At 40.3% G+C, this 25,621-nt stretch overlaps 1 protein-coding gene across 1 annotated transcript; it reads left to right on the forward strand.

The window, feature by feature from the left end:
- Window positions 1–23,564: 23,564 nt before the first annotated feature.
- Window positions 23,565–24,506, forward strand: LOC146009739 (olfactory receptor 8U9-like). The gene has a single exon (XM_083150201.1). It carries the CDS (start codon window positions 23,565–23,567, stop codon window positions 24,504–24,506), a length of 942 nt encoding a protein of 313 aa, XP_083006327.1.
- The last annotated feature ends 1,115 nt before the right edge of the window (window positions 24,507–25,621 follow it).

Raw genomic sequence — 25,621 nt, forward strand, 5'->3', positions numbered from 1 at the left:
GCCTACATTGGTTATACATGGAAGAGACTTTAAAAAGGTATGGTATCATGGGAGGCTTTCTGGGGGCCATCCTTGCATTGTACTCCAGCCCATCTGCTGGGGTGTACTGCAATGGGTTCCTCTCAGAGAGCTTCCAAATTACAAACGGTACAAGGCAAGGCTGCCCGTTGTCTCCGATGATCTATGTCCTGGCGATTGAGCCACTGGCGCAGCTCATCAGGCAAACAACGGATCTAACCGGACCCGGTAAAAAAATGAACCAGAGGAAAATACTGCTATACGCTGACGATGTCCTACTATTTTTGACAAACCCGAGACAGTCCCTCTCTAAAGTTTTGAACATTGTCCAAACCTTTTCCCAGGTGTCTTACTATAAGCTGAACCAAAATAAATCAGAGGCCATGACAATAAATATTGAAGTAAGTGAACAACGACAATTAAAGGATGAGTTTAATTTTAAATGGAAAAACAACTCACTCCAATACTTGGGCATACAACTGGTCTCGGAGAGCAAAAATTTAATAGAATTCAACTATAGTATACTGTTACATCAATTGAATACCAAAATAAATACATGGATGAAGAACGAGGCTTCTTTATTAGGCAGAATTGCCATCTTAAAAATGTTTCTTCTACCGAAGATACTTTATTTTTTCCGAGCGATACCGGTTGTATTGCCAAAGTATTGGATTGATAGGTTCAACAATATATTTAATAAATTTATATGGAAAAATAAAAAGTCCAAAATAGCCAGGAAATATATGACATTTCCTAGGAAGAAGGGAGGTCTGGGTGCTCCGAACCTAGAGCTCTATCAAAGAGCTACTTTAATCGACCAGGTAAGGTACATAGGAGGGTCTCTGCGGGACTCAACAAACAAAGGGGAGACTCTAGACTATAACTCAAAAATTCCGTTGGAAGCTCTGCTGTGGTTACCCCCATGCTACGAGAAATTAAATAAAGACCTTACCAAGCCCCTAAGAGACATTCTACATACGTGGTATAAATTCTTAGAAGATAGGAATTATGCAGGGGCACCAATGAGTCACCTTCCAATTGCAATGCTGCAAGAAATAATTCCGAACTTAAATTTGGATAGCTGGAAACTCCAGTCGATAAAAACGCTAGCGGACCTATATGACAACAACCAACTAATGTCATTTGAACAGTTTAAGAGTAAATTCAAGCTGAGTAATGCTGAATTTTACAAGTATTTACAGATCAGACATTGGTTAAATTCAGAGGTCTTCCAAAGAAAAGAACTAGTCTCTCTTCCAGCAGATTGTTTGGCTCACATAGTAGGGGTGAAAAAGGAAAAGGGGATTTCTTTTTGGTATAACCATCTGTTAGACCGAGAAGTGGAGGTGAACTCCAAAACCAAATGGCAACTTAGATGGGAGAGGGAGTTACATCTTACATGGGATATCACACAATGGGATCAACTTTTTCACATGGTTAACAAGATGTCTAACTCAGTAATGTATATCGAAAGATTCTATTTTATCTATTACGACACATATTATACCCCAGTGAAGTTACATTCTTTTTTTCCTGAACAGCCAGATGTATGCTGGAGATGTGGGGAAAGGGCTGATACGAGACATATCTTTTGGGCCTGTCAGAAAGTAGCAGTCCTTTGGGCTGAGATAAAGCAGGAGTTGTTGCAAGGGTTGGGCCTGGAGATTCAGTTGAATGCACAGGCAATACTCTTGCATATATTACCGACGAGCCTAACCGGTTCGAAGAGATATATTGTGAATCAAATAATATCAGCGGGTATTACTTCCATTGCCCAGTATTGGAAACGAGAACAGGTTCCAACCTTACAGATAGTAATAGAGAAAATTGAATCCTGTTTTAGATGGGAAACACTGGGGAAAAAAGCTCAAAATAAAGCAGTAAAGCTGTGGCTAGACTGGGACATATACAGAAGAACCTTTCTTGGTTCCCTTTGTCACCCTGAATCAATACAGGGGTAAAGGATACAGAAGGTGTTAAAAGTGCGGGAGAGTCGTGTAGTGGGGGTTAACTGGAGGCCCGACGGTTCTCGTTTCTAATGCTATATGTAATGTTTAAGACTATTAATCATGAGAGATCTTTCCAAATGTATGTATGTATGTATTGTCTTATTTGTGTTCTTAAATGACTGTACTTGTAAAGGCACTTGTTGACATATTGTGACATTGGATATATGGAAATACCCAGGAATGTCAACTTAGTAGCCAGGTGGGACTGTGAGATTGGTATTATGTGCCACGAAAGGGACGTTTGTATGTATATTTTACTACTTTGCAAAATAAAAAAAAAAGGAAAAAAAAAAAAGTAATAATCAGAGATAGTCCTGCAACCAATTATTTTTTTAATGCTAATTGACTCATTCCCTTTCCACGATTCCTCAGAGGAATCCTTGAGCACTAGACCTGCTGCTTCTGGGGTGGAACATCATCCCAGAAGTGGACCAAGAATACTGCTAGTAATAGTAGTAGTTGTTCCACAAAACAATTGACTTTTAAACAATCTTTTTCAAGGGGGAAGTGAGTTAGACAATACTCAACCTGTCGCAACAGCGGATCACAGATGCAATGACTGCTTAGCTAGTATTAGATTTGCATCCAATATCTGCCTTTAATACATTTGGTTTTACATAGTTAATAGAGGTCATGTGTCCCTGGTACCAAATTCCATCTGGGTTTATTTTTACCCAAATAGCCATTTCTTGGATGTAACAGGATGTTAAAAAAAAAAAAAAACAACAACAAATTATTGGCTTAATAAATGCTATTGTACACATCTTCAACTTAACCATAGATTTGTGGACAAGTGGTAATGAACAAACGAAATACTACATGCCTGTGACAGCACACTGGGTGCGTGAATCACCTCCAGCAGCAGCAGCAGCAGTATCTAGTAAACAACCAGCGCATTCAAAGACTGGCTACTCTGTGTATCACTGGCTTCACAAAGAGGCATACCAATGACAACCTTTTAAAACATATTAAAAAAGGGTGCAACATGACTTTTTCTTCTTGGACCCCACTCAGATTTAGTGATTTCTGATAAACACAAATATTGTGAAAGCATTACATCCACTGTTTTGCTCATATGATTAAGTTGGTGGTACAGGTTTTTTTTTTTTACATAACAGGGGCATGCATGAGATGCTGGCTGTGGCCCAAAAACTTTCAGGACATTTTTCAGCATTCAGGAACAGCATTTTGGCAACCAGGCTTGATACTAGGTTTAAGTCATATACTGCATCTTTCTTTCTAACTAACCCAGATATTAATAGATGCAAAGAGCTCTTGGTGAGCAAGATGGAAACTCAGTTGACACATGGCACTACAATGTCTCCTTCAGTTTATTTGGCAGCAGCCAGGAAAAAATATCAGCATTCCAAAACGACCCAGATAAGTCACAACATTTTGACAGGTCTAAAAGAATTGGCCAGCATTAGTGACAACTCTCTACTCTATTTGATACAGTCAATATCCAAAGAATGGTGGAGCATTATTTTCATAACACCATGAAAATTGGCATGTCAGACAGTCCCTTCCAGTACTGGAAGGAAAAACGGCAATTTGAAAACCCTTGTACAAACTGGCTTTGCATTACTTGAGTTTCTTTTTCAGTTCTAGTTTTCAGCACAGCCGGGAACTATGAGTAAACGGCATAGAAGGCTACTTCATCAAAATGAGAAATTAGGCGAGAAAGAACTTTCCCGGCAATTACGTCACAGTACAGAGACTTTTGTAATGTGGATTCCAGTGGAGATTAATTAATTTGTGTGTACTTAAGAAACATCAAGAAGTGTAATAAGTAATAACACTATCACAATTGACACAAAAAGCAATACAAGGTAAAACAAATAAAAACTAATCTGAATTGGTATCAACAATAAAGCTTTGTGTATGATAAGTAGTACTATACCAGGAGAGTTCTCCAGTCACTTAGGCAATATCAAATAAAAGGTCCGCCCCTTCAGATGAGGTTATATAATCCTGCCAGCAAGACCATGACGTTGTTGAACGGGAAGGGTTAATGGAAGAGGGTAGGCCCATTGTTTCCATTTGGAATGAGTGATGGGTTTTCCTAATGATTTTACTGAGTGGGGGGGAGTGGGTTTTTTCCAATCCTGGGCTATTGCGGCTCGGGTGGCTATGAAAAGGTGGCCTAATACGTAACATTTGAGGTGAGGTATATCTTATGGATAGACATGGAGTAGCGCTGGCATAGGGGACTCTTGGACCGGAACTCCCAGGATCTTTGAGGCAAGGGCGAAGACTCCTCTCCAGAGTGGTCTTATTTTCGGGCAGGCCCAGAAAATGTGGAAGCTGTCTCCTATCTTGTTGCATTCCCTCCAACATAGGTTGGAGATTGAGGGCCAGATTCTGTGCAATTTAGCGGGGGTAAAGTACAAGGTATGCAGGAGTTTGAAATGCATTTCTATGTGGTTGCTGCATTTCGATATCTTATGTGATGTATTATAGATTTTTTCCCACTGTTGTTGGGAGAGAGAGCATGCCAAACTCTCCTCCCATTTTTTTTGTGTAGGGGATCTCGCCTCTGGGGTGTCAGCTTGCAAACCAGAATACCAGAAACTTATCGAACCTTTAGAGTTACCCATTTCTAGTTTTGTTAATATGTTCGTGGAGGGGAGCAATATTGGACCTGACGATCTTATAGCACTTTTGATCCAATGGACAATTCGGTTGTAAGACAATAGTTCCCTTTCTGGGAAGTTAAATTGGGATTGCAGTGAGGTAAACGGGGTTATGGAGACACCATCTACTAATGCGGCAATAGAGTCAATGTCGCGGACCGTCCAATTGGTTAGGTTTATATTAGGCATCAATTTTGAAAGGGCCTGTAGGGAAAGAGTGCGGGAGGGGAGGGAGACATATTTGGAGGATATTACTAGTGTGTCCCATGTAGAGATGGAATCGGAGACAGATCGAATCTTAGTGAGTGAAGGGGGTCTTAGTAGGGAGGGAGTCCACAGCAGATCCATCAGTGATATGCGGGAGAACAGTTGGCTTTCCAGGTCCACCCACTGTTTTTTGCCTTTAGGTAGGGACCAGTCATTTATTTGGGCCACAAAGCATGCTTATTGGTATTTCTTTAGATCCGGAACTTCCAATCCCCCATGCTTCCGCAATTAGTTAGGCTCTTATATGCTCTTATATGCTCTTATATGCTATTCGGGGTGGTTTTTTCTTCCATATATATTTCAAGATGATTGAGTGGATTTGGGTAATGGTTTTCTGTGGGACTTGATAAGGAATCGCACAGAAGAGGTACATTAATCTGGGAAGAATTGACATCTTAAAAGCCGCAATTCTACCGAGCCATGATATTTCCAAACTAAACCAAGCTTTTAATAGAGCATCTATTTGGGATATTAAAGGGGTGAAATTGATTTCTATGGCAGTAGCTAAAGAGTTGGGGATGTTAATTCCAAGGTATACGATGTGATCCTTCTTCTATTGATATTTGTGGTTCTGTTTGAAAGTGGCTAGTTTATCATCGCTCAGATTAAAAGGTAAGGCCTCGGTTTTGGTTGTGTTTAGTTTGTAGAATGATGCTGCACTAAAACAATCAATAATGTCCTGTAGGGTTGGTAGTGAGGTATGTGGCTTCGTTGCTAAGAGGAGAATGTCGTCAGCAAATAAACTTATTTTATGGAGGGATGAGCCCACTTCTATACCCAGGAAGTCTAGGGACTGACGGATCTTCATTGCGAGAGGTTCTATTGCTAAGACATACATGATGGGGGACAGGGGGCAGGCTTGTCTTGTTCCATTGGAAATCTTAAAAGGAGGTGTTGTAAAGCTGTTACTGTGCACTACCGCGTTTGGTGAACTATAAAGAGCTAGTATAGAGGAGAGGATTGGGCCCTGAAGGCCAAATCTATGCGGAGTTTCGGTAAGGAAGCCCCAATGAAGCCTGTCAAAGGCCTTCTCAGCATCTAACGATAAGAAAACCGCTTCTTCTCCTTTATGAGAGATATATTCCGCCAGATCAAAAACCCTTCTAGTGTTGTCAGTTGCTTGGCGACCTCTAACAAATCCCACCTGGTCCGGATGGACCAGATTGGGTACCAAGGGGGCCAATCTATTTGCGATTAGAAAAGATTTTTAGGTCAGTGTTGAGCAAGGCTATAGGTGTGTAATTTTGACAAAGAGAAGGGTCCTTTCCCTGTTTATGGATTGTAATAATACGAGCCTGTAGCATTTCCTCCAGGAGAGTACCAGTGTCGGTAGCATAGTTAAACAAGGAGGTAAGGGAAGGGGCAAGTTTATTAACAATTTTTTTATAAAATGCGTTGGAAAAGCCATCCGGGCCTGGTGCCTTTGCACGAGGGAGGGATTTAATTTATAATTAATTTATAATTTCTTCATCTGACCATTTTGCATTAAGAGTTACTAAGTCTTCTGGAGAGACTTTGGGACAAATTAGGTCTTCTAGGAAGGAGGTTATTAGGGTTGGAGTAGGTTGGGGAGTAGTCGAGTCCGTATTGAGGTTATATAAATTGTTATAGAATTTAGCAAATGCTGCTGCTATATCAGAAGGATTTAGGAGCCTCTTTCCTTCCTGCATCTGTATAAATTTAATTCTGTTTCTAGTTTGACAAAGTCGGAGCTTATGTGCTAAAAATTTGCCTAATTTGTTACCCAAGGAGTAGAATTTCTGTTGGAGTTTGGAGTACATATACTTCATGCGATTTAGAAACAGTTTTTGAAGTTGATTGCGGATAGATACTATTTCCCGTTTCAGGGCCCTAGATGGGAGAGATCTGTTAAGGGACTCAGCCTGAAGTAGTTTCCTCTCCAACTCCTCTTGGGTTTCTAACCGTTGCTTCTTTAACCTTGGATGAAAACCCCCCTAAGAACTGCTTTTAATGCACACCAATGGGTAGTTATTGAGTAGTCAGATGTGAGGTTAAGTTCTAGATACGTGGAGAGAGTATGTGAGATAGTTACTAAGGTCTCAGGGGAGTCTAAGAAGTAATCTGTAAGTCTCCATGGTTTAGTGAAAAATTGGGAGGTGATGGAGCTCCATGCCCATGTCACTGCCGCATGGTCAGACCATGTAATCGGCACAATACATGCTTTAGCGGTATGTTGCAATGACCATTTATCTGCTAGAATTAGATCTATATGTGAATATGAATTGTGGACGTGCAAGAAAAAGGTATAATCTTTTGTTGAGGGGGAGTGTGTTCGCCATACATAATACAGGTCAAACTCATTCAGAAGGCGGCTGAGTGTGATGAGTTGTACAGGTGTTCTGGATAGGCCTGGAAGGGGCTTGGGATTTATCAAGTTTTTCATCTAGTATCAGGTTAAAGTCACCCATAACAACTACCCGGCCCTTCCGGACCTGTTGGATTGTCTTGAAGAGTTTTCATAGGAAAGCAATTTGGTTTGTATTTGGGGTATAGAGTGAGACCAGGGTAATTTCCACGTCATCCAATTTCCCCACTAAGAACAGGTATCTCCCTTCTTTGTCAGAGTATTGGGACCCTTCTACAAAATGTTTTATGAAAAGGAGTGCTACACCATTTCTCTTAGCAGGGCCATTTGAAAAATAACCCATGGGATAGTGAGTGTTGTGAAACTTGGGAGGGGCCAAGGCCAAGAAGTGGGTCTCCTGGAGAGCAATTACTTTGGCACGTTCGGCATGGAAGGTGTCTAAAGCCTGACGTCTTTTGTTTGGGGAATTTAGGCCGTTTACATTTAGAGACAGGAATTTAACCATTGGGAGGGATAGATCGAGTTAGTCTTGATCTAGTGAAGGGTGAGTGCAAGTTGGATCCCATAGTTGGGGGAGGTAGGGAGGGGGGGAGAGCAAGGAGGGGGTAAGACAGAACAGGAACAGGGAAACAGAATAAGCCCTGAGATCAGGGCCACTGTGTTTGCCACATGGGGAGGGTGGTGGCAAAACAAAGACCATTGGGGGGGTGCCCTCCAATGGGTCTCACGCAACTTAACGTAGTTGAATAACAAATAAGAACAATTAACAACATTGCTAAACAAGCTTTGGGAGCCTCAATTAATGACACAGCCCCTAAGTGCAATAGAACTATTACGCAAAGGCTACTATTAACTGTGGAAATAAACTTACTTCCGTGTGCGGCATGAAGGAGTGAGCAGTGTCTCCTTGCAGCTCCGTCCCCAGCCCAGCTCTACTTCACCTTAAAACTGTCGACGGTCCCGAGATCATGCTCCCGCTCCCCACGGAGATCAGAGGTGAGCATGGAGCACTCCCTGGAACCTCAGCCATCGCTCAAACAACCCCCTGCGCCACAGCCACAACGACAAGACAAGCGGCGGGTGGATGGCAACATGGCGGCAGACGCGAACAACGCCCAAGGTACCCCAGCCTCCAAGAAGCCGATCCTGGACACATCCATCCATCCATCACCCAATTACCCCTGACCCCCAATTTACAATGGCAGCTACAGCCCTTAGTCAAGGAGACCTGATAGCAGCAATACAGGCTTCAATGGCGCCATTGCTGCAAAAAGCAGTTTCTGACATTACAGCACAAATTGATCACATTACTGACAGGCTTAATGAGGCAGAAGAGCAGATTAGTGCTAACATGGATGACATTTGCTCTCTGCAAAAAACGGTCAAATCATTAACAAAGTCAAATTCCCAGTTAGAGGAGAGACTGGAAAATATAGAGAACTGTATGAGAAGGAAAAATCTCAGGATCTCTGGGATTCCTGAAGAGGTCAAGGGCCCCCAATTAGAGCAATTTTTTCGCATCACACTTCTTCCTCTTTTAAAGCTTGAATCATTGTCTTCTGACATAGTGGTAGAAAGAATCCACAGAATGGGATAAGCATAACACCCCAAACTCCCACAAGACCAAGGGTAGTAATCGTGAAAATACTAAATTATCTTCACATACAAGCAGTATGGAATGCATCCAGAAAAGTTAATCCTATAAAATGGGAAGGAAATACAATTAGACTTTTCCAGGATTTCTCAAGCGATGTAGCCAAGGCTAGAAGGCTATTCACCCAGGTATGCTCAGCAATGATTAATGCCAACATACGGTTTTACATGCTTTTCCCAGCTAGACTGCGCATAATAACTGAATCAGGCCCGCAGGACTTTCTCGATGCAGCAAATGCAAAAACTTTCCTGCTGAAGCAAAAGCTCATTAAACGCCAAGAGGATTTCCCAGATCATACAAGGAAGAGACCAGGATGATTTATAAATTCAGAAATTGGATGGTTCTGGTTTTTTGTACCACAAAGGTTCCATACATATGTGTGATGTTTCACTTGTTGTTCTCTCTAAGTAACTAATGCAAGTGTTACTAAAGGAGTACTATGTTCCGATAAAGGGTTAAATATCATCTTGTCGACAGATGGTTTAGACATTAGATTTACAATATTGTAGAGCAGGCTGGGGGCACTGCCTAGCCGTAGTTCTTTTTTGTCCTAAGTTAGGCTGACTATTCAGTTTAGAATTAGTTCTTTATCTTTTCTTTAACTAGAGATATAACTGGTAGATTATATTTTAGAAATTATACTGGAAGTCCAAGCTATGTGTATAACATCATATAGGCCCTTATTCTGATCTGTGCGGAAATTCCCGCATTCTTACGGAGCGGTCAGCACGCAACGGTGTTTTGCCGCATGCGGCCATCGTCCGTAGAAACGCCCACGTGTCCTCCGCATTCGGACGGACTCACTCTTTAAGAACAGGGCGTGTTTACGGACGACATACAAACCATGCGTGTGCGGGAGAAACACTCCGATTCGGCACGGTATTACAGAGTATTACAGAGTATGCTCGGGAATACCGCATCCGAACGGGAGCCAAGCGGTGCTACCGCACGTAAGCGGAGTATTTACGCCAAACAACCCACTATGAAGTATCTTCTGCAATACATCACATGACCCACTTATTCAATTACCTATCCTCATAAAAAACTGCTTATTTGGAATTGGAATCAATTAGATTCCAATATATCCTTACAAGCATGCCTAACACATGCATTGCACACATTAACCCTTACAGCAATGTAAGTGCAATGGTTTGTATTACACCCTGTGTAAAAGATTATAACCAATCTACACATATACTATTTAAAGTGCAAATAAAACCAACAACTGTGAACTTGCATAAAGAATTTATTTAACCAGACAATTAACATCAATAAAAAAATATAAAATGTGTGGTTTCATGAGTACATGTCAAATACACATGTGTATTGCTAGTATTAATATTCTGTCATGTCCATTGTTAGCAGTTTGAAAGTGTCTGACAAGTACAGCATATGTGGGGGACTAGTAAGGTTTCCTTGAAGCAGCAATGGTTTCAATTAAAGCACTGACAAGCGGCCTATTAGTGAGTAATGAGTAAAGGAGTAGATTCTATTGGGTTCAGGTGTTAATGGTTGTAGTCATTAGGCGTACGTTCGCCTAGCGCATGAACGAGTGGTGTCCGCAAAGCAATAGTACACTTGTGGACACCGCACATTTCTGCCCTTTTTGATCGCGTGCATTCGGAGTGGTTTCCGAATGTACGCCCCCCAACATAAGTGTACTCCCCCGTGTCCGCCCATGTTTCCGCCCCGTTTTGCCCACTTTGAAACTACGCCCATGTGTCATTCCGCATGACGCCCATAATACGCCCCTATTTCCCGAATGATAGCGGTGAACAGTTCTGGACGGGATCTGGCCGAACTGGTACCGAGTCAATGCGTGGCACATGCGCGTTGCGTTCTCCACGCATGCGCAGACGCCGTAAAGACGCGATCCGAAAGTATGCGGTAAAGTCCGCGTCAATCAGAATAAGGGCCATAGTGCTGCAGTTTATTTAGGCCCTCATTTCTTCTCCATCACTTTAAGAATTGTTTATATGTTTGTCTCAGTCCAAGTGTTTTATGTGTTCCCTCTATGTGTCTCACAACCCCCACTTTCTTTTTTCCCCTCCTGGTCTATAGAAGAATTGTTTCTGGCTTATTCTAAGTTAGCTATCCAATGTCATTGATTATTGGTACACTGAATATCAGGGGTATACACACGCCTGCTAAGCGACGCAAGTTGTTGACATACCTGGGCAAACAGAATGTTAATTTAATTTGTTTACAGGAAACCCACCTCTTAGCAGGGGAGGTTAGAAAATTACAAATGATGGATTGGGTTGTGATTGGCGCAGCTCAATTCAATTCTAAGTCACGAGGTGTAGTGACATTGGCCAAACGTACTCTGGGAGTTCAGGTAGAGTCAACGACTGCTGACCCTGAGGGTCGTTACTTGATTAATAAAATAGATGTTGGAGGTCAAATTTTACATATATGTAATATTTATGCTCCAAATCAGTACAAAAAGGATTTCTTTGTTAAAATTTTGGCTATTCTACATGTATTAGACCCTTCAACACTGATTGTCTGTGGTGATTTCAATTTAATGGCCTCTGCCTTGCAGGATAGGTCCCCACCCCTTCAACGCACTCCAACCCCACCTAAAATAGGGATCCCATACTTTATGAAGGCCCTCAATTTGATTGACTTGGCGCTCCTATTGAGAAAGAATTTACATGCATGTCCTTGACCCATGGAACATGGTCTAGAATAGATTTTATTTTCTTGGCAGAACCTCTATTTCCTTACGTTAAGTCATCAGGGATATACCCACCGGTACTTTCAGACCATGGCCTAGTGGTGATAGAGTTAGAATTACCTAAACCACATAACAATAAATCATCTTGGAGGTTTCCGTCTCATTTATCCCAAACAGTAGGCTTGCAGGATAGATTGACATCCGTATGGCTTAGATTTGTCGAGGAAAACACCCCTGCTGATAAAGTAATTTCAAACCCGGCCAACTATTGGCAAACGGCTAAAGTGGTCATCAGGGGAGCAATTATTGCTTATGTCTCAGGTTTGAAGAAGCAGCACAAATCCAGGTATCTAGAATTACAAGCAGCCCTTACAGAAGCTTTCCAGGCTTTTAAGCGCCAGCCAGATCCAAATCTTAGACAGGAATACCAGAAATCTAAAACACAGTTTGAGGAATACTTGGGCTTACAAGGTGACAAATATCTCTTTAATGTACATGCAAAAATGTTTAAATTTGGAAATAAGATAGGTTCTATGCTCACAAACTTGCTGAGAGGCTCCAGACAGAAAACAGTGGTGCACCCACTTCTGAGGGAGGATGGCTCTGTATCCACCTCAGACGAACAAATAGCAGATGTGTTAAGACAGTTTTACTTAAAGCTTTACTCACCTCCGGGAGCTCACCGGAACGACTCAACAGCAGACCCTACGCCTGACCCCCAAAATATAACGTCCTCGAGAGAAGCCTACTGGGACTCACTACCCTTTCCGAAAATTTCGGAGCAGGACAGGAATGTGTTAGAAGCTCCAATTAGAGTAGAGGAGGTATCAAAAGTGATTAAAAATTAAAAATTAGCTAAAGCCCCAGGACCGGATGGATATTCAAATGAATTTTACAAAATAATGGAACCCTTAATAGCTCAGACCCTGATGGACTGCATTAATCAAATATGCTCATCGGGTGAATTACCCTTATACTTCTCTGATGCCATCATAAAAATAATACCGAAGGCTGGCAGAGACTTAGCACTGGCTGGGTCTTATCGGCCGATCTCTCTGCTAAATGCGGATTATAAAATATTTACAAAAATTTTGGCAGAGAGATTCAAACCGATAATCCCCACTATTATACACAAAGACCAGACGGGATTCATAGCAGGCCGTCATTCAACTACCAATGTCCGCAGGTTCTTGGCTGCTATCTATCATTCCAATAATTTAGCCAAAGATTCCGACTACCCCCATATGGTGTTGACAGTCGATGCCGAAAAGGCATTCGATTTAGTGCTATGGAATCATATAAATAAGACCCTAGAACATTTTGGCTTCCCCCATCAGTTTATCTCAATAATTAAAGCAATTAATTCCTCCCCAAAATCAGCTATAGCCTGTAATGGTTTGCTATCTGACTATTTTCAGCTCGGTAGAGGTACTCGTCAAGGCTGTCCATTGTCGCCACTACTTTTTGCGGTTGCAATAGAACCATTAGCAATAGCAATAAGATTATCACCTCTCATTCATGGAATAAAAATTAAATCAGAGGAGTTGAAGGTTGCGTTGTTTGCTGACGACACTTTGATCTTTCTATCAAAACCATCCCATTCTGTCCCGGCCCTTCTGCACATGGTTGAGTCGTTCGGGAGGATCTCTGGATACAAGGTGAATTTGTCAAAATCCGAAGTGATGCTCCTGGGAGGGGCGGAGCCCTCGTCTTTGAGTCATCTTCACATTCCTTTTGTTTTCCCCAAATCTCACTTTAAATATCTGGGCATACAGATTTGTGCAGATTTATCTAAATTATATCATCTACATTTCTCACAGATTATAAATAACATTGGGGTTTATTCTAGTTCATTCTTTCTGACAAAATCCTTCTTAGATGGACAAAACCATGTGCACTGCAGGGGGGCAGATGTAACATGTGCAGAGAGAATTAGATTTGGGTGAGTTATTTTGTTTCTGTGCGGGGAAAATACTGACTGCATGATTTTAACTTCAATATAGATCTCACTTTAATGAAAAACCCCACCCAAATCTAATTCTCTCTGCACAAGTTACATCTGCCCCACCCGCAGTGCACATGGTTTTGTCCATCTAAGAAGGATTTTGTCAGAAAGAATGGACTAGAATAACCCCCATTGCAACAAAACTAACTGCTTGGAAAGACCTACCTGTTTCTCTGTTGGGCCGCATAGCAATTATAAAATCTATTCTATTTCCAAAGATCTTTTACGCCATGCAAATGTTACCCATCAAATTACTAGATTCGGATATTTCACGTTTAGAAACTATGTTTTCTAAAAATTAATTTTGGCAGGGTAAAATACCTAGAATAGCCAAGAACAAACTGATTACCCCCAGAGAAAATGGAGGCTTTGGCCTTCCTGATTTACATAGCTATTCTATGGCCATATTTTTTAGATACATTTCAGACTGGATGCTGAATAAATCTACGTATACAAGTATAGAATTAGATAGAGCTGCTTTTTATTCATACGCTCCAGGAGCCCTCATCCAAACTATAATTGGAGCAATCCCCTCGAAAATAAGAATGAATATATTATTTAAAGACACCTACGCCGTATGGATGTCAATCAATAGAAAGACTGCCAGAAACCCTTACCTTTCTCAATATATACATTTGTGGGGCAACCCCTCCTTTACCCCTTCTATGCTGAGCTTGGTTTACATTGAGTGGCGGGATAGGGGTTTGGACCTGTCCAGCAAGGTGTTTGATCCAGGTGGCGCCTTATACACATTTTCGTATTTGGCGCAAGTTTACAATCTACCGCAGTCTCACTTATTCACGTACTACCAGCTGAGGCATTTTCTTAAAAACATAAAAGCCCACCAAATGATTGATAATACTATCCCAATACTCTCTCAAATCACCACTATTGACCCATTACTAAGATACTTGGTTAATAAGCCATATAAGGTAAAATATTTATATAAAATCATTGTTAGTAAATCTCCCAGAGACGTTGGACAATGGCAGGTATTGCTTAACAAATGGTCCTCTGACATTCCAAGTATATCAAAAATAGAAGACATAATTGCATTACAAACTCGATCTTTGAAGGTTCTCAATTCCGCGTATCTCCAAGAGGTATTTGTTCAAACTCTGCACAGAGCTTATATTACACCTAGCAGACGTAAATTTATGGTTCAGGAAGAACAAGGTAACTGTATTAAATGTGGATATAGGAAGGCAGACTTTGCACATTGTATGTGGTCATGTTTCAAGATCAGGCGTTTCTGGTGGAAAGTTCTGGACTTCCTTTACAACATATTCCGAGTCAAATTCCCAATGGAACCCTTAGCACTGATGGGACTATCATTTAAAGACTGGCCGATGGACTCTATGGATAAAAATAAATCTGCATTGCTTATTATTATATTGGCAGTTGCAAAAAAGTGCATCCTGGTTCACTGGACTAAAAAGTCATCTCCTCTGTTGTCTCAACTTCAACAGAAACTCACCCAAATTCTATTTTTCAACAGGAAATACGCGAAACTAGACCTAAAAGGAGGAGCTGATAAATTCTTTGCAAAATGGTCATTGTATATTGATACTCTGGAAGATAAAGTAAAATCAAGTATTATTTCAATGTTTGTAAATGTCTGAATGAGTGGTTGAATCCAACCCACTGACCCAGTCTTCTAACCTTTTTAGGCTTTATTAAACTGTAATTTTATGTTTGGGGCTCAGAATTGGAGTTAACTTTATAGAAACTTGGGAGCAACTGTGTATTTGTTTTGGTGATCATTGCCTCGGTGGAGGCCGTGAAATGACAACCTCAGGCCAGAATCATATGATAATTAGATCCCCTGACCATTCTTTACTCCAATTGATGAAGAGACCACAATGATATTGGAACATGACTTTATTAAAGTTATTTTAATAGTCAGTACAGAAACAAAACTCAAGTTGCATATTGATCCATCCCACATATATCCCACCCCTCTCCTTCATCCCTCTCATTAGTGGCTAACTTAGTCCCCTTCTCCCCCCTTATTGGAATAATAGATATAGAAAATTCTAGCATAATCTCCCTTATGTCTCCAGTCTTTCGTCTTGTGTCTTCTGTCTTGTCCTGACCCGTGTCTGGTATATTATGTTTACACTTTACTTTTAGCGAATCACAGAGGCTCAGATTCATTATAATTGAAGAGATCCTCAGACAGGTATTCTTCCTATCTGGAAAGGAAATAGAGAATGATAACTTCTCCCTCTCCATTCCTTTATAACGTACTTTATCAAGGATCTGTAGAGCTCCGAAACATTCCTAATGTGTATAGGTCTGTTGAATTGATTATAATGTGTAATGTAAATGTAACCACTCTGTGTTTCCACACAACTACTCATTGTATGTTATTGTTCTAAATTGCGAATGCTTGTAATTTAGAAAAACTTTACAATAAAAATATTATAAAAAAAAAAAAAACCTGTGGAAATAAACTTGTATCAACTTACTTATAACAGGCATATTAGTCCAGTAGCCTGGTGGGCAGCTACCACCCCCCCTACCCCCGGCGAGGAAAACTACCCGGCCCAAGGTAGTAATAACCATCATAATGAATGGTGGGAGAACACAAGGACAATTCCAATTTATTTCATTTCTCCCACTGCTGTGTGGCAATGTGTTATAGATATGTCTTAAGCTGCCATGTGTTCTGTTGCATAGTAAACCAGCCTTTGACCTAAAGTTGATTTAAAAAAAAAATTGAGCTGTAAGGTGATCAAAATTGTCTGTAAATTTCCTTGGGGGACTTGCAGTGGTGCCCTGGATTGGTTGTCCTTGACAAATTCAAATTATTTATGGCCAATGGCAAATTGTGGACAAGCCAAAGTGAATTATGTCCATTATCACATAAATTACCTTAAGAATGAGATATAAACACAATTAACTTATTGTAACTTAAAAAAAAAAAAAGACTTTCTCAATGGCCTAGGGGTGCTGTGAAAATGATTCTGATACTCTGGGGTGTCCTGATTCAAAAATGTTTGGAAACCACTGCTCTAGGGACAAAAAAAAATTATGTAATTTTATCTTTTTTTGTAATTTTTTTTTTTTTTAAATCCAAACCCAAAGCCAGTCATGGCAATTTGACAAATCTAAATCCAAAGCAGAGCAATCAGAGCAAAATCTAAATCCAAATCCAGCAAAAACATCTCTAGTATGTATATATATTTAAAGTTGAGAAAAGTTGGAGAAAGTTGGAGAAAGCTCTCTCCAACTTAAAGTGAAAACTTTTCAAAAGCTTTGTAAAGTCCCTGAGGGACAAATATCTCATAATATAACAGTGGAAACCTTAGTTACTGTTCATACACTGTGACCAAGCCAGCATCTCTCAGCACTTGATAAAGGAGATATAGCAAACTACATTTTAGCATACTTAGGTAAGTAAACCCATGGAAATAAAAAAGCAATGCTTTAGTTCTGTATGCACATGTTTAATTAATATAACACATGGGGAGTATACTCCAAATGTCTTATAGGAGTATACTGTCAACATAACCTATAATAGATTAAATTGCTTTCCTCTCTTGCTTTTAACAAAAAAACAAACATCACAAGGTATTACTACTCTTTAATAGTTTAAAGCATATATGTAGAATGAATGACAATAACACAGAGCACTGGTTTTGATTTTTTTTTCTCATATTTTATTAATTTATTTACAGTTTCTTATATAGTGCAGATGGTTGCACTTTACAATTATAGACAGTGATAAAACAAACTGGGTAACAACAGATAGACTTGGAGTTAAGAGGGCCCTGCTGCAAGCTTACAATCTATAGGGACATAGGAGAGAAACACAAGGACAGGCACCAGTAATAGCATAGCAGTCCCACCAAGTTGCAGGTCCAGAAGGGAAGCCATATAATACATACATGCCTCAGAGGGTTATGCGTGTGGTACTTAAATATGATAGGCTTGTCTGAAGAGGTGAGTTTTTAGGGAACGCTTGAAAGTTTAGAGGCTAGAGGAGAGTCTTACTGTGCATGGAAGGGCATTCCATAGGGTGAAAGCAGCCCTATGAAATACCTGTAATAGTGAATGGGAGCTAGTGATCCGTGCAAATCTTGCGCAGAGCGGAGTGGTTGAGATGGGAGATATTTTGTGATAAGTAGAGAGATATGCTGGTGCAGTATGGTTAATAGCTTTATATGCGACTAGAAGTATTTTATATTGAATATGGTAAAATACAGGCAACCAATGCAGGGATTGGCAGAGTGGATCAGCAGACGCTGAGTGTCGTGCTAGGACATTCAGCGTAGCAGCAGCATTTAAAATGGATTGCAGAGTCTGTTCTTCAGAAGACCAGTTAGAAGACTATTGCGGGATATAACGAGTGCAATGTTTTTCATACTACCTGTGTATCTGTAAACATGTGACCAACATTAATAATTACACCTGTGCAGCAGCAACCTGTATGTAAATGATCTGGGAAACGTGAACTGTTAGGAACTCAGGAGTGAATATACGATTGGATGCCTTTCCATCAGTATTTGTCTAGATAAATTTCTCCTATTTAGCATGGTGAAGTAGGTCCAAGCAAGATGTATTATTATTAGGTCTTCAGCAAGATATGATTATTATTATAAATAATAATAAATCTTCTGTAATGCTGCTTTCCCACTGCCTAAACGGGTAATGACCCGGTATTTGTGAACGGGTCTTTAAATGGGTAAGAGCCATAAAGACCCTTTCCCACTGCAGCTCTGAAATAGTAAATTTCTGTCTAAATACCGTTTTTGTCACATTCACATTGTACCCATTTAAACCACAAAGCAACCCGTTGGAAGCCATTGTAAACATGGGTTACATAGTTACATAGTAGGTAAGGCTGAAAAAAGACTTGCGTCCATCTAGTTCAACCTGGTATAGATATCCATTGCTGATTTGGTAGGTTCTGATATTTTACAGACAGATTATATTTCTTATTTGTACCCATGGATGTTTTTCTCCAGTAAATGTTTGTCCAAATTTGCCTTGAACGCATTTAATGAGCCAGCCGTTACCACCTCTCTGGGAAGAGAGTTCCAGAGTTTGACTGTTCTGACCGTAAAGAAATTCTTTCTACTAGCTGAATTAAATCTTTTTTCATCTAATCTATACTCATGCCCTCGTGTCCTAGATTCCTTTCTAGTAGAAAAGAGGGTGTGTGACAGTTCCTTATATTGGCCCTTGATATACTTGTACATGTTGAGCATGTCCCCCCTTAAACATCTCTTTTCCAATGTAAATAGTCCCAAATTGCTTAATCTCTCCCCGTAGCTTAAATTCTCCATTCCCCTAATAAGCTTTGTTGCTCGCCTTTGGACTTTTTCTAATTCTATGATGTCCTTTTTATAGTGTGGGGCCCAGAACTACACTCCGTACTCGAGGTGAGGTCTCACCAATGCTTTATACAGTGGCATAATTACCCTTGAGTCCCTAGTTTCCATTCCCCTCTTAATACATGCCAGAATTTTGTTGGCCTTTTTTGTAGCTACATTACAATGGGCACTACATCCCAGTTTGCTGTCTATTTGGACTCATAGGTCCTTTTCAAGTATGGAATTACCAAGTTCCTCTCCGCTAAGGTTGTAACTTGCACACTGGTTGTGTCTCCCAAGGTGCATTACCTTACATTTATCTACATTGAACCTTGTCATATAAATGGACTTTTCTTGCCCCACTGTACAGTCACCACATGCAGGAAGCCAATCATGTTCTTAACCTTTATTATTATTACTAAATACCGTTTAAGAGCCTTTCCCACTGGCAAAAAAATGGCTCTTAAACGGGTAAAACTCTGCTTTTTACCCAACAAATACCGGGATTTGTTAAACAAGTAAAGCAACCTGGAGATTTCCCGCTGCAGCTCTACCTGTCTAAAAAGGCAAAAAAAAAAAAACCAGTCAATTTACCATTTAAGAGCTGCAGTGGGAAAGGGGGATAAGATGTACAGTCATACATTCACCTGCACTTTCACCACTTTTTAACGGCAAAGATGTGCCTTCACTGGTTTTGGATGGTCAAAAAGATAAATCCAGATTTGCGCTATTTTGGCAAAAAGAACCAAGTAAATCCAAACCTATTCATATTTATTTTAAAGACAGGAGTGAAAATATTAAAGGTAGCATATACTGTAGAGTAAGTATGAATCCCCATAATTATGCACAAAACACCACAATAATATTTGGGGAAAACTGTCAACTGCAGCAAAAAAAATCTGCCCAGTTACCCATAACCCTCTAACACATGCTCATACTGTACATCCACATATTTAAATGGGATACGATCACTAGGTCTGCAGCAACTAGGTTGACCAGAATTGGATCGACACCACTAGGTCGCCAGGCAACAAGGTCGACATGAGTTTAGATCAACATAAGTCAAGGTCAACATGTATCTAGGTCCACATGGGTCTAGATCGACAGGTCATTAGGTCGACACAAGCCTTAGGTCGACACAAGCCTTAGGTCAACATGGGCAAGGTCGACAGTCAAAAGGTCGACATGGGGGTTTTCACTGTTTTTTTAGCCAACTTGTGCCGACAGGCAGTATTTCATGCCCTACCATCCACTAGGTTGTGGTTGGAGAATAAAATAGTGTGCTGAGCGCATCGAGGCACCATGCCCGAAGCATTGCGAGCAAAGCGAGCAATGTGAGGGGATGCGGTGCACTTCAAACTGTGTCCGTGTCGACTGTGTTGACATTCGGGTCAAAAAACAGTGAAAAACTCCATGAACTTTTGACTGTCGACATTTCCCATGTCGTCCTAAGGCTTGTGTTGACCTAATGTCCTGTCGATCTAGACCCATGTTAATCTAGACCCATGTCGACCTAAACCCCTGTCGACCACCTTGCTGTCTGTCGACCTAGTGGTGTTGACCCAATGCTTGTCGACCGAGTAGTTGTAGACCTAACAACCAACACCCCATTTAAACACTGAGGGGAATATTTGCTACTGTAAGCAATTTCAGGCATTTCTCAGACTTGGTCCTTTTTATTAAGCAGTGGAAAACCCTCAATATTTACACATTTTGCAGGACAGATTTTAAAAGGTAATAATACTTAAAGCAAAACAGTACTATTTTTGCATTTACTATTATTCCCATTTTAAATATGGCAGAAAAATTTGTAAAATCCATGAGTTTTGAAAATCCACTGCTTAGTACAGTAAGTATGCCTGAGTCTGAGAAACATCAGAAATAGAGTATTGCTGAGTACCTACCAGAATGATTTGGCCTCATTTCCCCCAATTCCGTTACAATCTTGACCGATTGTATGTTAGTTGGGCAGGTTTTGGCATGTTTTAGATCCGATTCCAATTCGATGCGTGTTCCCACTGGTCGTTTGGTTATTTTTCAGATCCTACCTGCTACAGTCAGGATTTGAAAACAACCCCTTCAACTGGGTACAGATCGGCTGCAGATCGTGTGCTCCAGCAGATCCTGCGACCATCGTTTGGTGATCTCACAATCTGCTCATGATCATTCTGGTGTGTACCTAGCATATGGGGTTCTCTACTTTTATGCTAGGTACACACCAAAATGATCATGATCATGAGCAGATCAAGCATACAATGGTTGCATGATCTGCTGAAGCACACGATCTGCTTACGATCTGTATCCAATCCGATTCCTATCTGTACAAAGTTGAAGGGGTTGTTTTCAAATCCTGACTCCAGCAGGTAGGATCTGTAAAACAACCAAATGGCCAGCGGGGACGCATCGGATCGGAATAGGATCTAAAACATGCCAAAACATGCCCAATTTACATACAATCAAAATTGGGGGAATTGAGACCAAATCGTTCTGGTGTGTACCCAGCATTACAGATACAATTTTCGGTACTTGTTTCCTACCACGGCCACAATCGCGGGCATCGTGTACCTTAAAGTTAAGGTACACGATGCCCGCGATGGACCCGATTTCCTTTGAAATCAGGTCCATTTTGCCGGCAAAGGCAAAATCGCGGGCATCACGTCGGTCGCGGCCATTAACATTGGCCCTTATGCGACCGACGCGATGCCCGCGATTTTGCCATAGGCTTCAATGTTAAAATATTTTTTAACATTGAAATCGGGAGCATCGCGTCGGTCTTGTGCCATTATAATGGCACAAGATGAGATGGACTTGATTAAGTCCATCTCACATAGGAAACAATGTGAAATGGGCCAATATGACCCATTTAACATTGTATATGGCCCCGTCGTCACTCCACGATTGACGCAAACCCGAAGCGTGGCGAGCGCAGCGAGCCCTCGAGGGGCGGCGGTGCGGGTCCTCCAACCTTTTCATACCCCTACTATCCATGTCGGCGCGGAGCTGAGAATATAAAGTGTGGCGAGCGCAGCGAGCCACTGAGCCCGAAGCGTGGCGAGCGGAAGCGTATACCTGTGAAGTTATGCACGTCCCCTCTCTATGCTCGTCACACTTTATATTCTCAACTCCATGCCGACATGGATAGTAGGGGTATGAAAAGGTCGGAGGACGCGCACCGCCGCCCCTCGCGGGCTTGCTGCGCTCGCCACGCTTTGGGTTCGCGTCAATCGTGGGGTGGCGTTGAGGGTGTAAAATTGGGGGTCTAGGGAATATTTTACATTGAATCCAATGTAAAATCGGGTCCCAGGGACCCTATTCACATTTGATTCAATTAAAAAATCGGGTCGGTCGCGTCGGTCGCATCGCATGCGATTTGGTCGCATGCGATGCGACCGACGCAATTTTTCTGACACGACCACCCCGATGCTAATCAGGGTGGCCGTGCTAGGAAACAAGTACCCAATTTTCTCTGCCTCTTTTGTGGAATAAATGTCTACTTATAGTGCACTTGTTAATAGATTCTTTAGGGTTTTTTTTAACCTGTTTTGAGTGTCATTTTTTAAAAATTAGTAAATGCACCAGCAGTAATTTGATGATAATGTCATCTGAACATAGAACATGTGCTATGACCAAATAAGATCTTGCTGACACTTTCGAGTCATCTAGCAGACACAAAAAAAATGAAAAGTAAATATTATGTATACACAACAGTAATTATTTGATTTGGATTTATTTAATAAATACAGATGCAAAAAAACTAAATTATCTTTTATAATAATTATAGAAGTATTATATAATATTGTGTATGTGTTGGTAGAATTACATACTGTATATTAGTAAACTAGCATTTGAATTTTGAAAACTTAATAAAACAAGTACAGTATATAACAAGTTTCTTCCACTACAAGATAACATAAAAAATTATAGCAAAGATGTACAGTTCAGTGCTCCATGAATCTGAATCCACCCAAAATATTGTGGATTTGAACCAAACCAAAACCCAGACCGAATCTTCGGGTAAATCCATTCTGAATTGACCCCTAACTTGGATATTCCCATAGTTTGGAATTTGGATTTTAAATGCAAAATGACAGGATGTTAACTGTTTTTAGCAATTACTTATATTACTTATTATATTTTATCAATGATTATGGATTATTTTTATTGATATTTAACCAAATCAAAAACATAAAAACAAGAGGGTGGGTTTGCCAAAACCAAAACACAATGTGGAATTAGAATCAAAACTAAAACAAAGGGGTCTATGTATATCGCTAATTAATTAATCCCTTGCTACTGTAGCATCTTCAGACGTGATCCCATCAGAGGACAGCAGCATTGGGCTGACCTTATACAACCTGGCCACCGTGTGAATTGCTGTGCGTGACTTACAGCATACTTGTCTACCTTCCCGGAATTGATGGGAAGCTCCAGAAAATCTGGTGGCCTTCCCATCCTCACTGAAAAAGTAGGCAATCCCCTTTTACCCAAGCTCCTTCCTCTTTGACCACTTATGAACATAAATGGATGGACCAATTTGTGCTGAATCGATCCAATCATTGATCCAATTATCTCACTGATTATTGTATTCAGATAAGACTGACTGTAATTACTTTTAACCATAATTATTTTACAGGTTTTATTTTAAAAAAAAATGGCTTTGCAAGGTTGTAATAATGTGACAGAATTCGCACTGCTGGGTCTGTTTGATGACCTACAGTTACAGATCCCAGTCGGTGTATTACTTATATTTGCCTATTCCATGATATTATTAGGAAATTTCACCATCATTTTTGTTTTTTCTGCTGATTCCCATCTGCAAACCCCAATGTACATGTTCTTATTCAACCTTTCCATCATCGACATCGCTTCTTCATCAAATATTCTGTCTACACTATTTAATATGCTCTTCACAAAAAATAACTCTATTTCATTTACAGTGTGTATAACCCAGATGTATACATTTGCATCTCTGGTTGGTACTGAGCTGATCCTGCTGGCTGCCATGGCATATGACCGCTATGTGGCAATCTGTCATCCTCTTAATTACATTGTTCTAATGAGTATAAGAAACTGTGTCGGTCTCTCAATTGCTTCTTGGGTTCTGGGGTTTCTGGACCCAGTTGGACACGCTGTCCTTATATCTAATATGTCATTTTGGACAGGGTGTCCTATTGACCACTTCTATTGTGATATATCCCCATTGCTGATGATCTCCTGCAGTGATATATCAAAGGTGGAAATGTTAAACTATATAGAAGGGGTTCTGATGGCATTTTCTTCATTTTTGCTTATATTAGTTTCATATATATTCATTATCTCTACTGTTTTGAAGATAAAATCTGCAGAAGGGAAACAAAAAGCATTTTCCACCTGCACCTCCCATCTAACCTGTGTGATCATTTATTATGGGACCATAATCTGTTTGCATATAAAACCTACAACAAGTTATTTCCCCAAACTGGACAAGATCTTTGCTCTGGTGTATGTTGTGTTGGTGCCTATGCTAAATCCTTTTATTTACTGTCTGAAGAATAAAGAAGTAGCAAAGTCCTTAGTCAGTCTGAAGGCTAAGTTATTTCTAAATGCTTTATAGCCTTGTTATATTGTATGTACTGTATCTTTTTTTTTAATAAATTTTGTTGAATTTTTTAACCATACATACAAGTAAGAAAAAAACTCGGCAAAGGACACACACACATATATATATATATATATATATATATATATATATATATATATATATATATATATATATATATATATATATATACAGAACAGGAACAGAGTGCGCTTAAAGGTGAAAGTACACAACTTTTTTACACAATAAAATTTTTTTAATAAAAGCCAACAACACGGCTCATAGAAAATACAGTGATGATATAATCATATATAAGAAACAATTTGACAAAATCTGTAATAATTCAGTACAACAGCAGGCCCAACGCGTTTCGTCAACCACGTGACTTCATCAGGGGCATTAGACGACTTGATTATCAAAGCTGCAGTTGCTCTTCTTGCAGTGTCTCAAATTGACTGAGCACAAACAATTTAAGTGGATAATGATATTACACCAACTGACAGAGCTCTTGTCAGTCCTCTATGGTACACTTCTCAAAAATCCCACTCTATTACAGATGTCAGCAATACAATTCATTCAAGAATCCAATAAACCTGGGTAACTGGAAGCTTGTTACACTGTATCCAAACAGCCAGGATACTGGCTACAGGTGGCTGTTTGGATACAGTGTAACAAGCTTCCAGTTACCCAGGTTTATTGGATTCTTGAATGAATTGTATTGCTGACATCTGTAATAGAGTGGGATTTTTGAGAAGTGTACCATAGAGGACTGACAAGAGCTCTGTCAGTTGGTGTAATATCATTATCCACTTAAATTGTTTGTGCTCAGTCAATTTGAGACACTGCAAGAAGAGCAACTGCAGCTTTGATAATCAAGTCGTCTAATGCCCCTGATGAAGTCACGTGGTTGACGAAACGCGTTGGGCCTGCTGTTGTACTGAATTATTACAGATTTTGTCAAATTGATTCTTATATATGATTATATCATCACTGTATTTTCTATGAGCCGTGTTGTTGGCTTTTATTAAAAAAATTTTATTGTGTAAAAAAGTTGTGTACTTTCACCTTTAAGCGCACTCTGTTCCTGTTCTGTATTTCTATCTGTTTTGGGTCTTAGCTAACGGGGGACT

This window comes from Crinia signifera, chromosome 6 (genome assembly GCF_055691185.1).
Source record: "Crinia signifera chromosome 6, ASM5569118v1, whole genome shotgun sequence".
Taxonomy (NCBI): domain Eukaryota; kingdom Metazoa; phylum Chordata; class Amphibia; order Anura; family Myobatrachidae; genus Crinia; species Crinia signifera.

Bases quoted from the DNA above. Each gene is read 5' to 3' on its own strand.
- LOC146009739 (XM_083150201.1), top strand. From the start codon at position 23,565: ATGGCTTTGCAAGGTTGTAATAATGTGACAGAATTCGCACTGCTGGGT.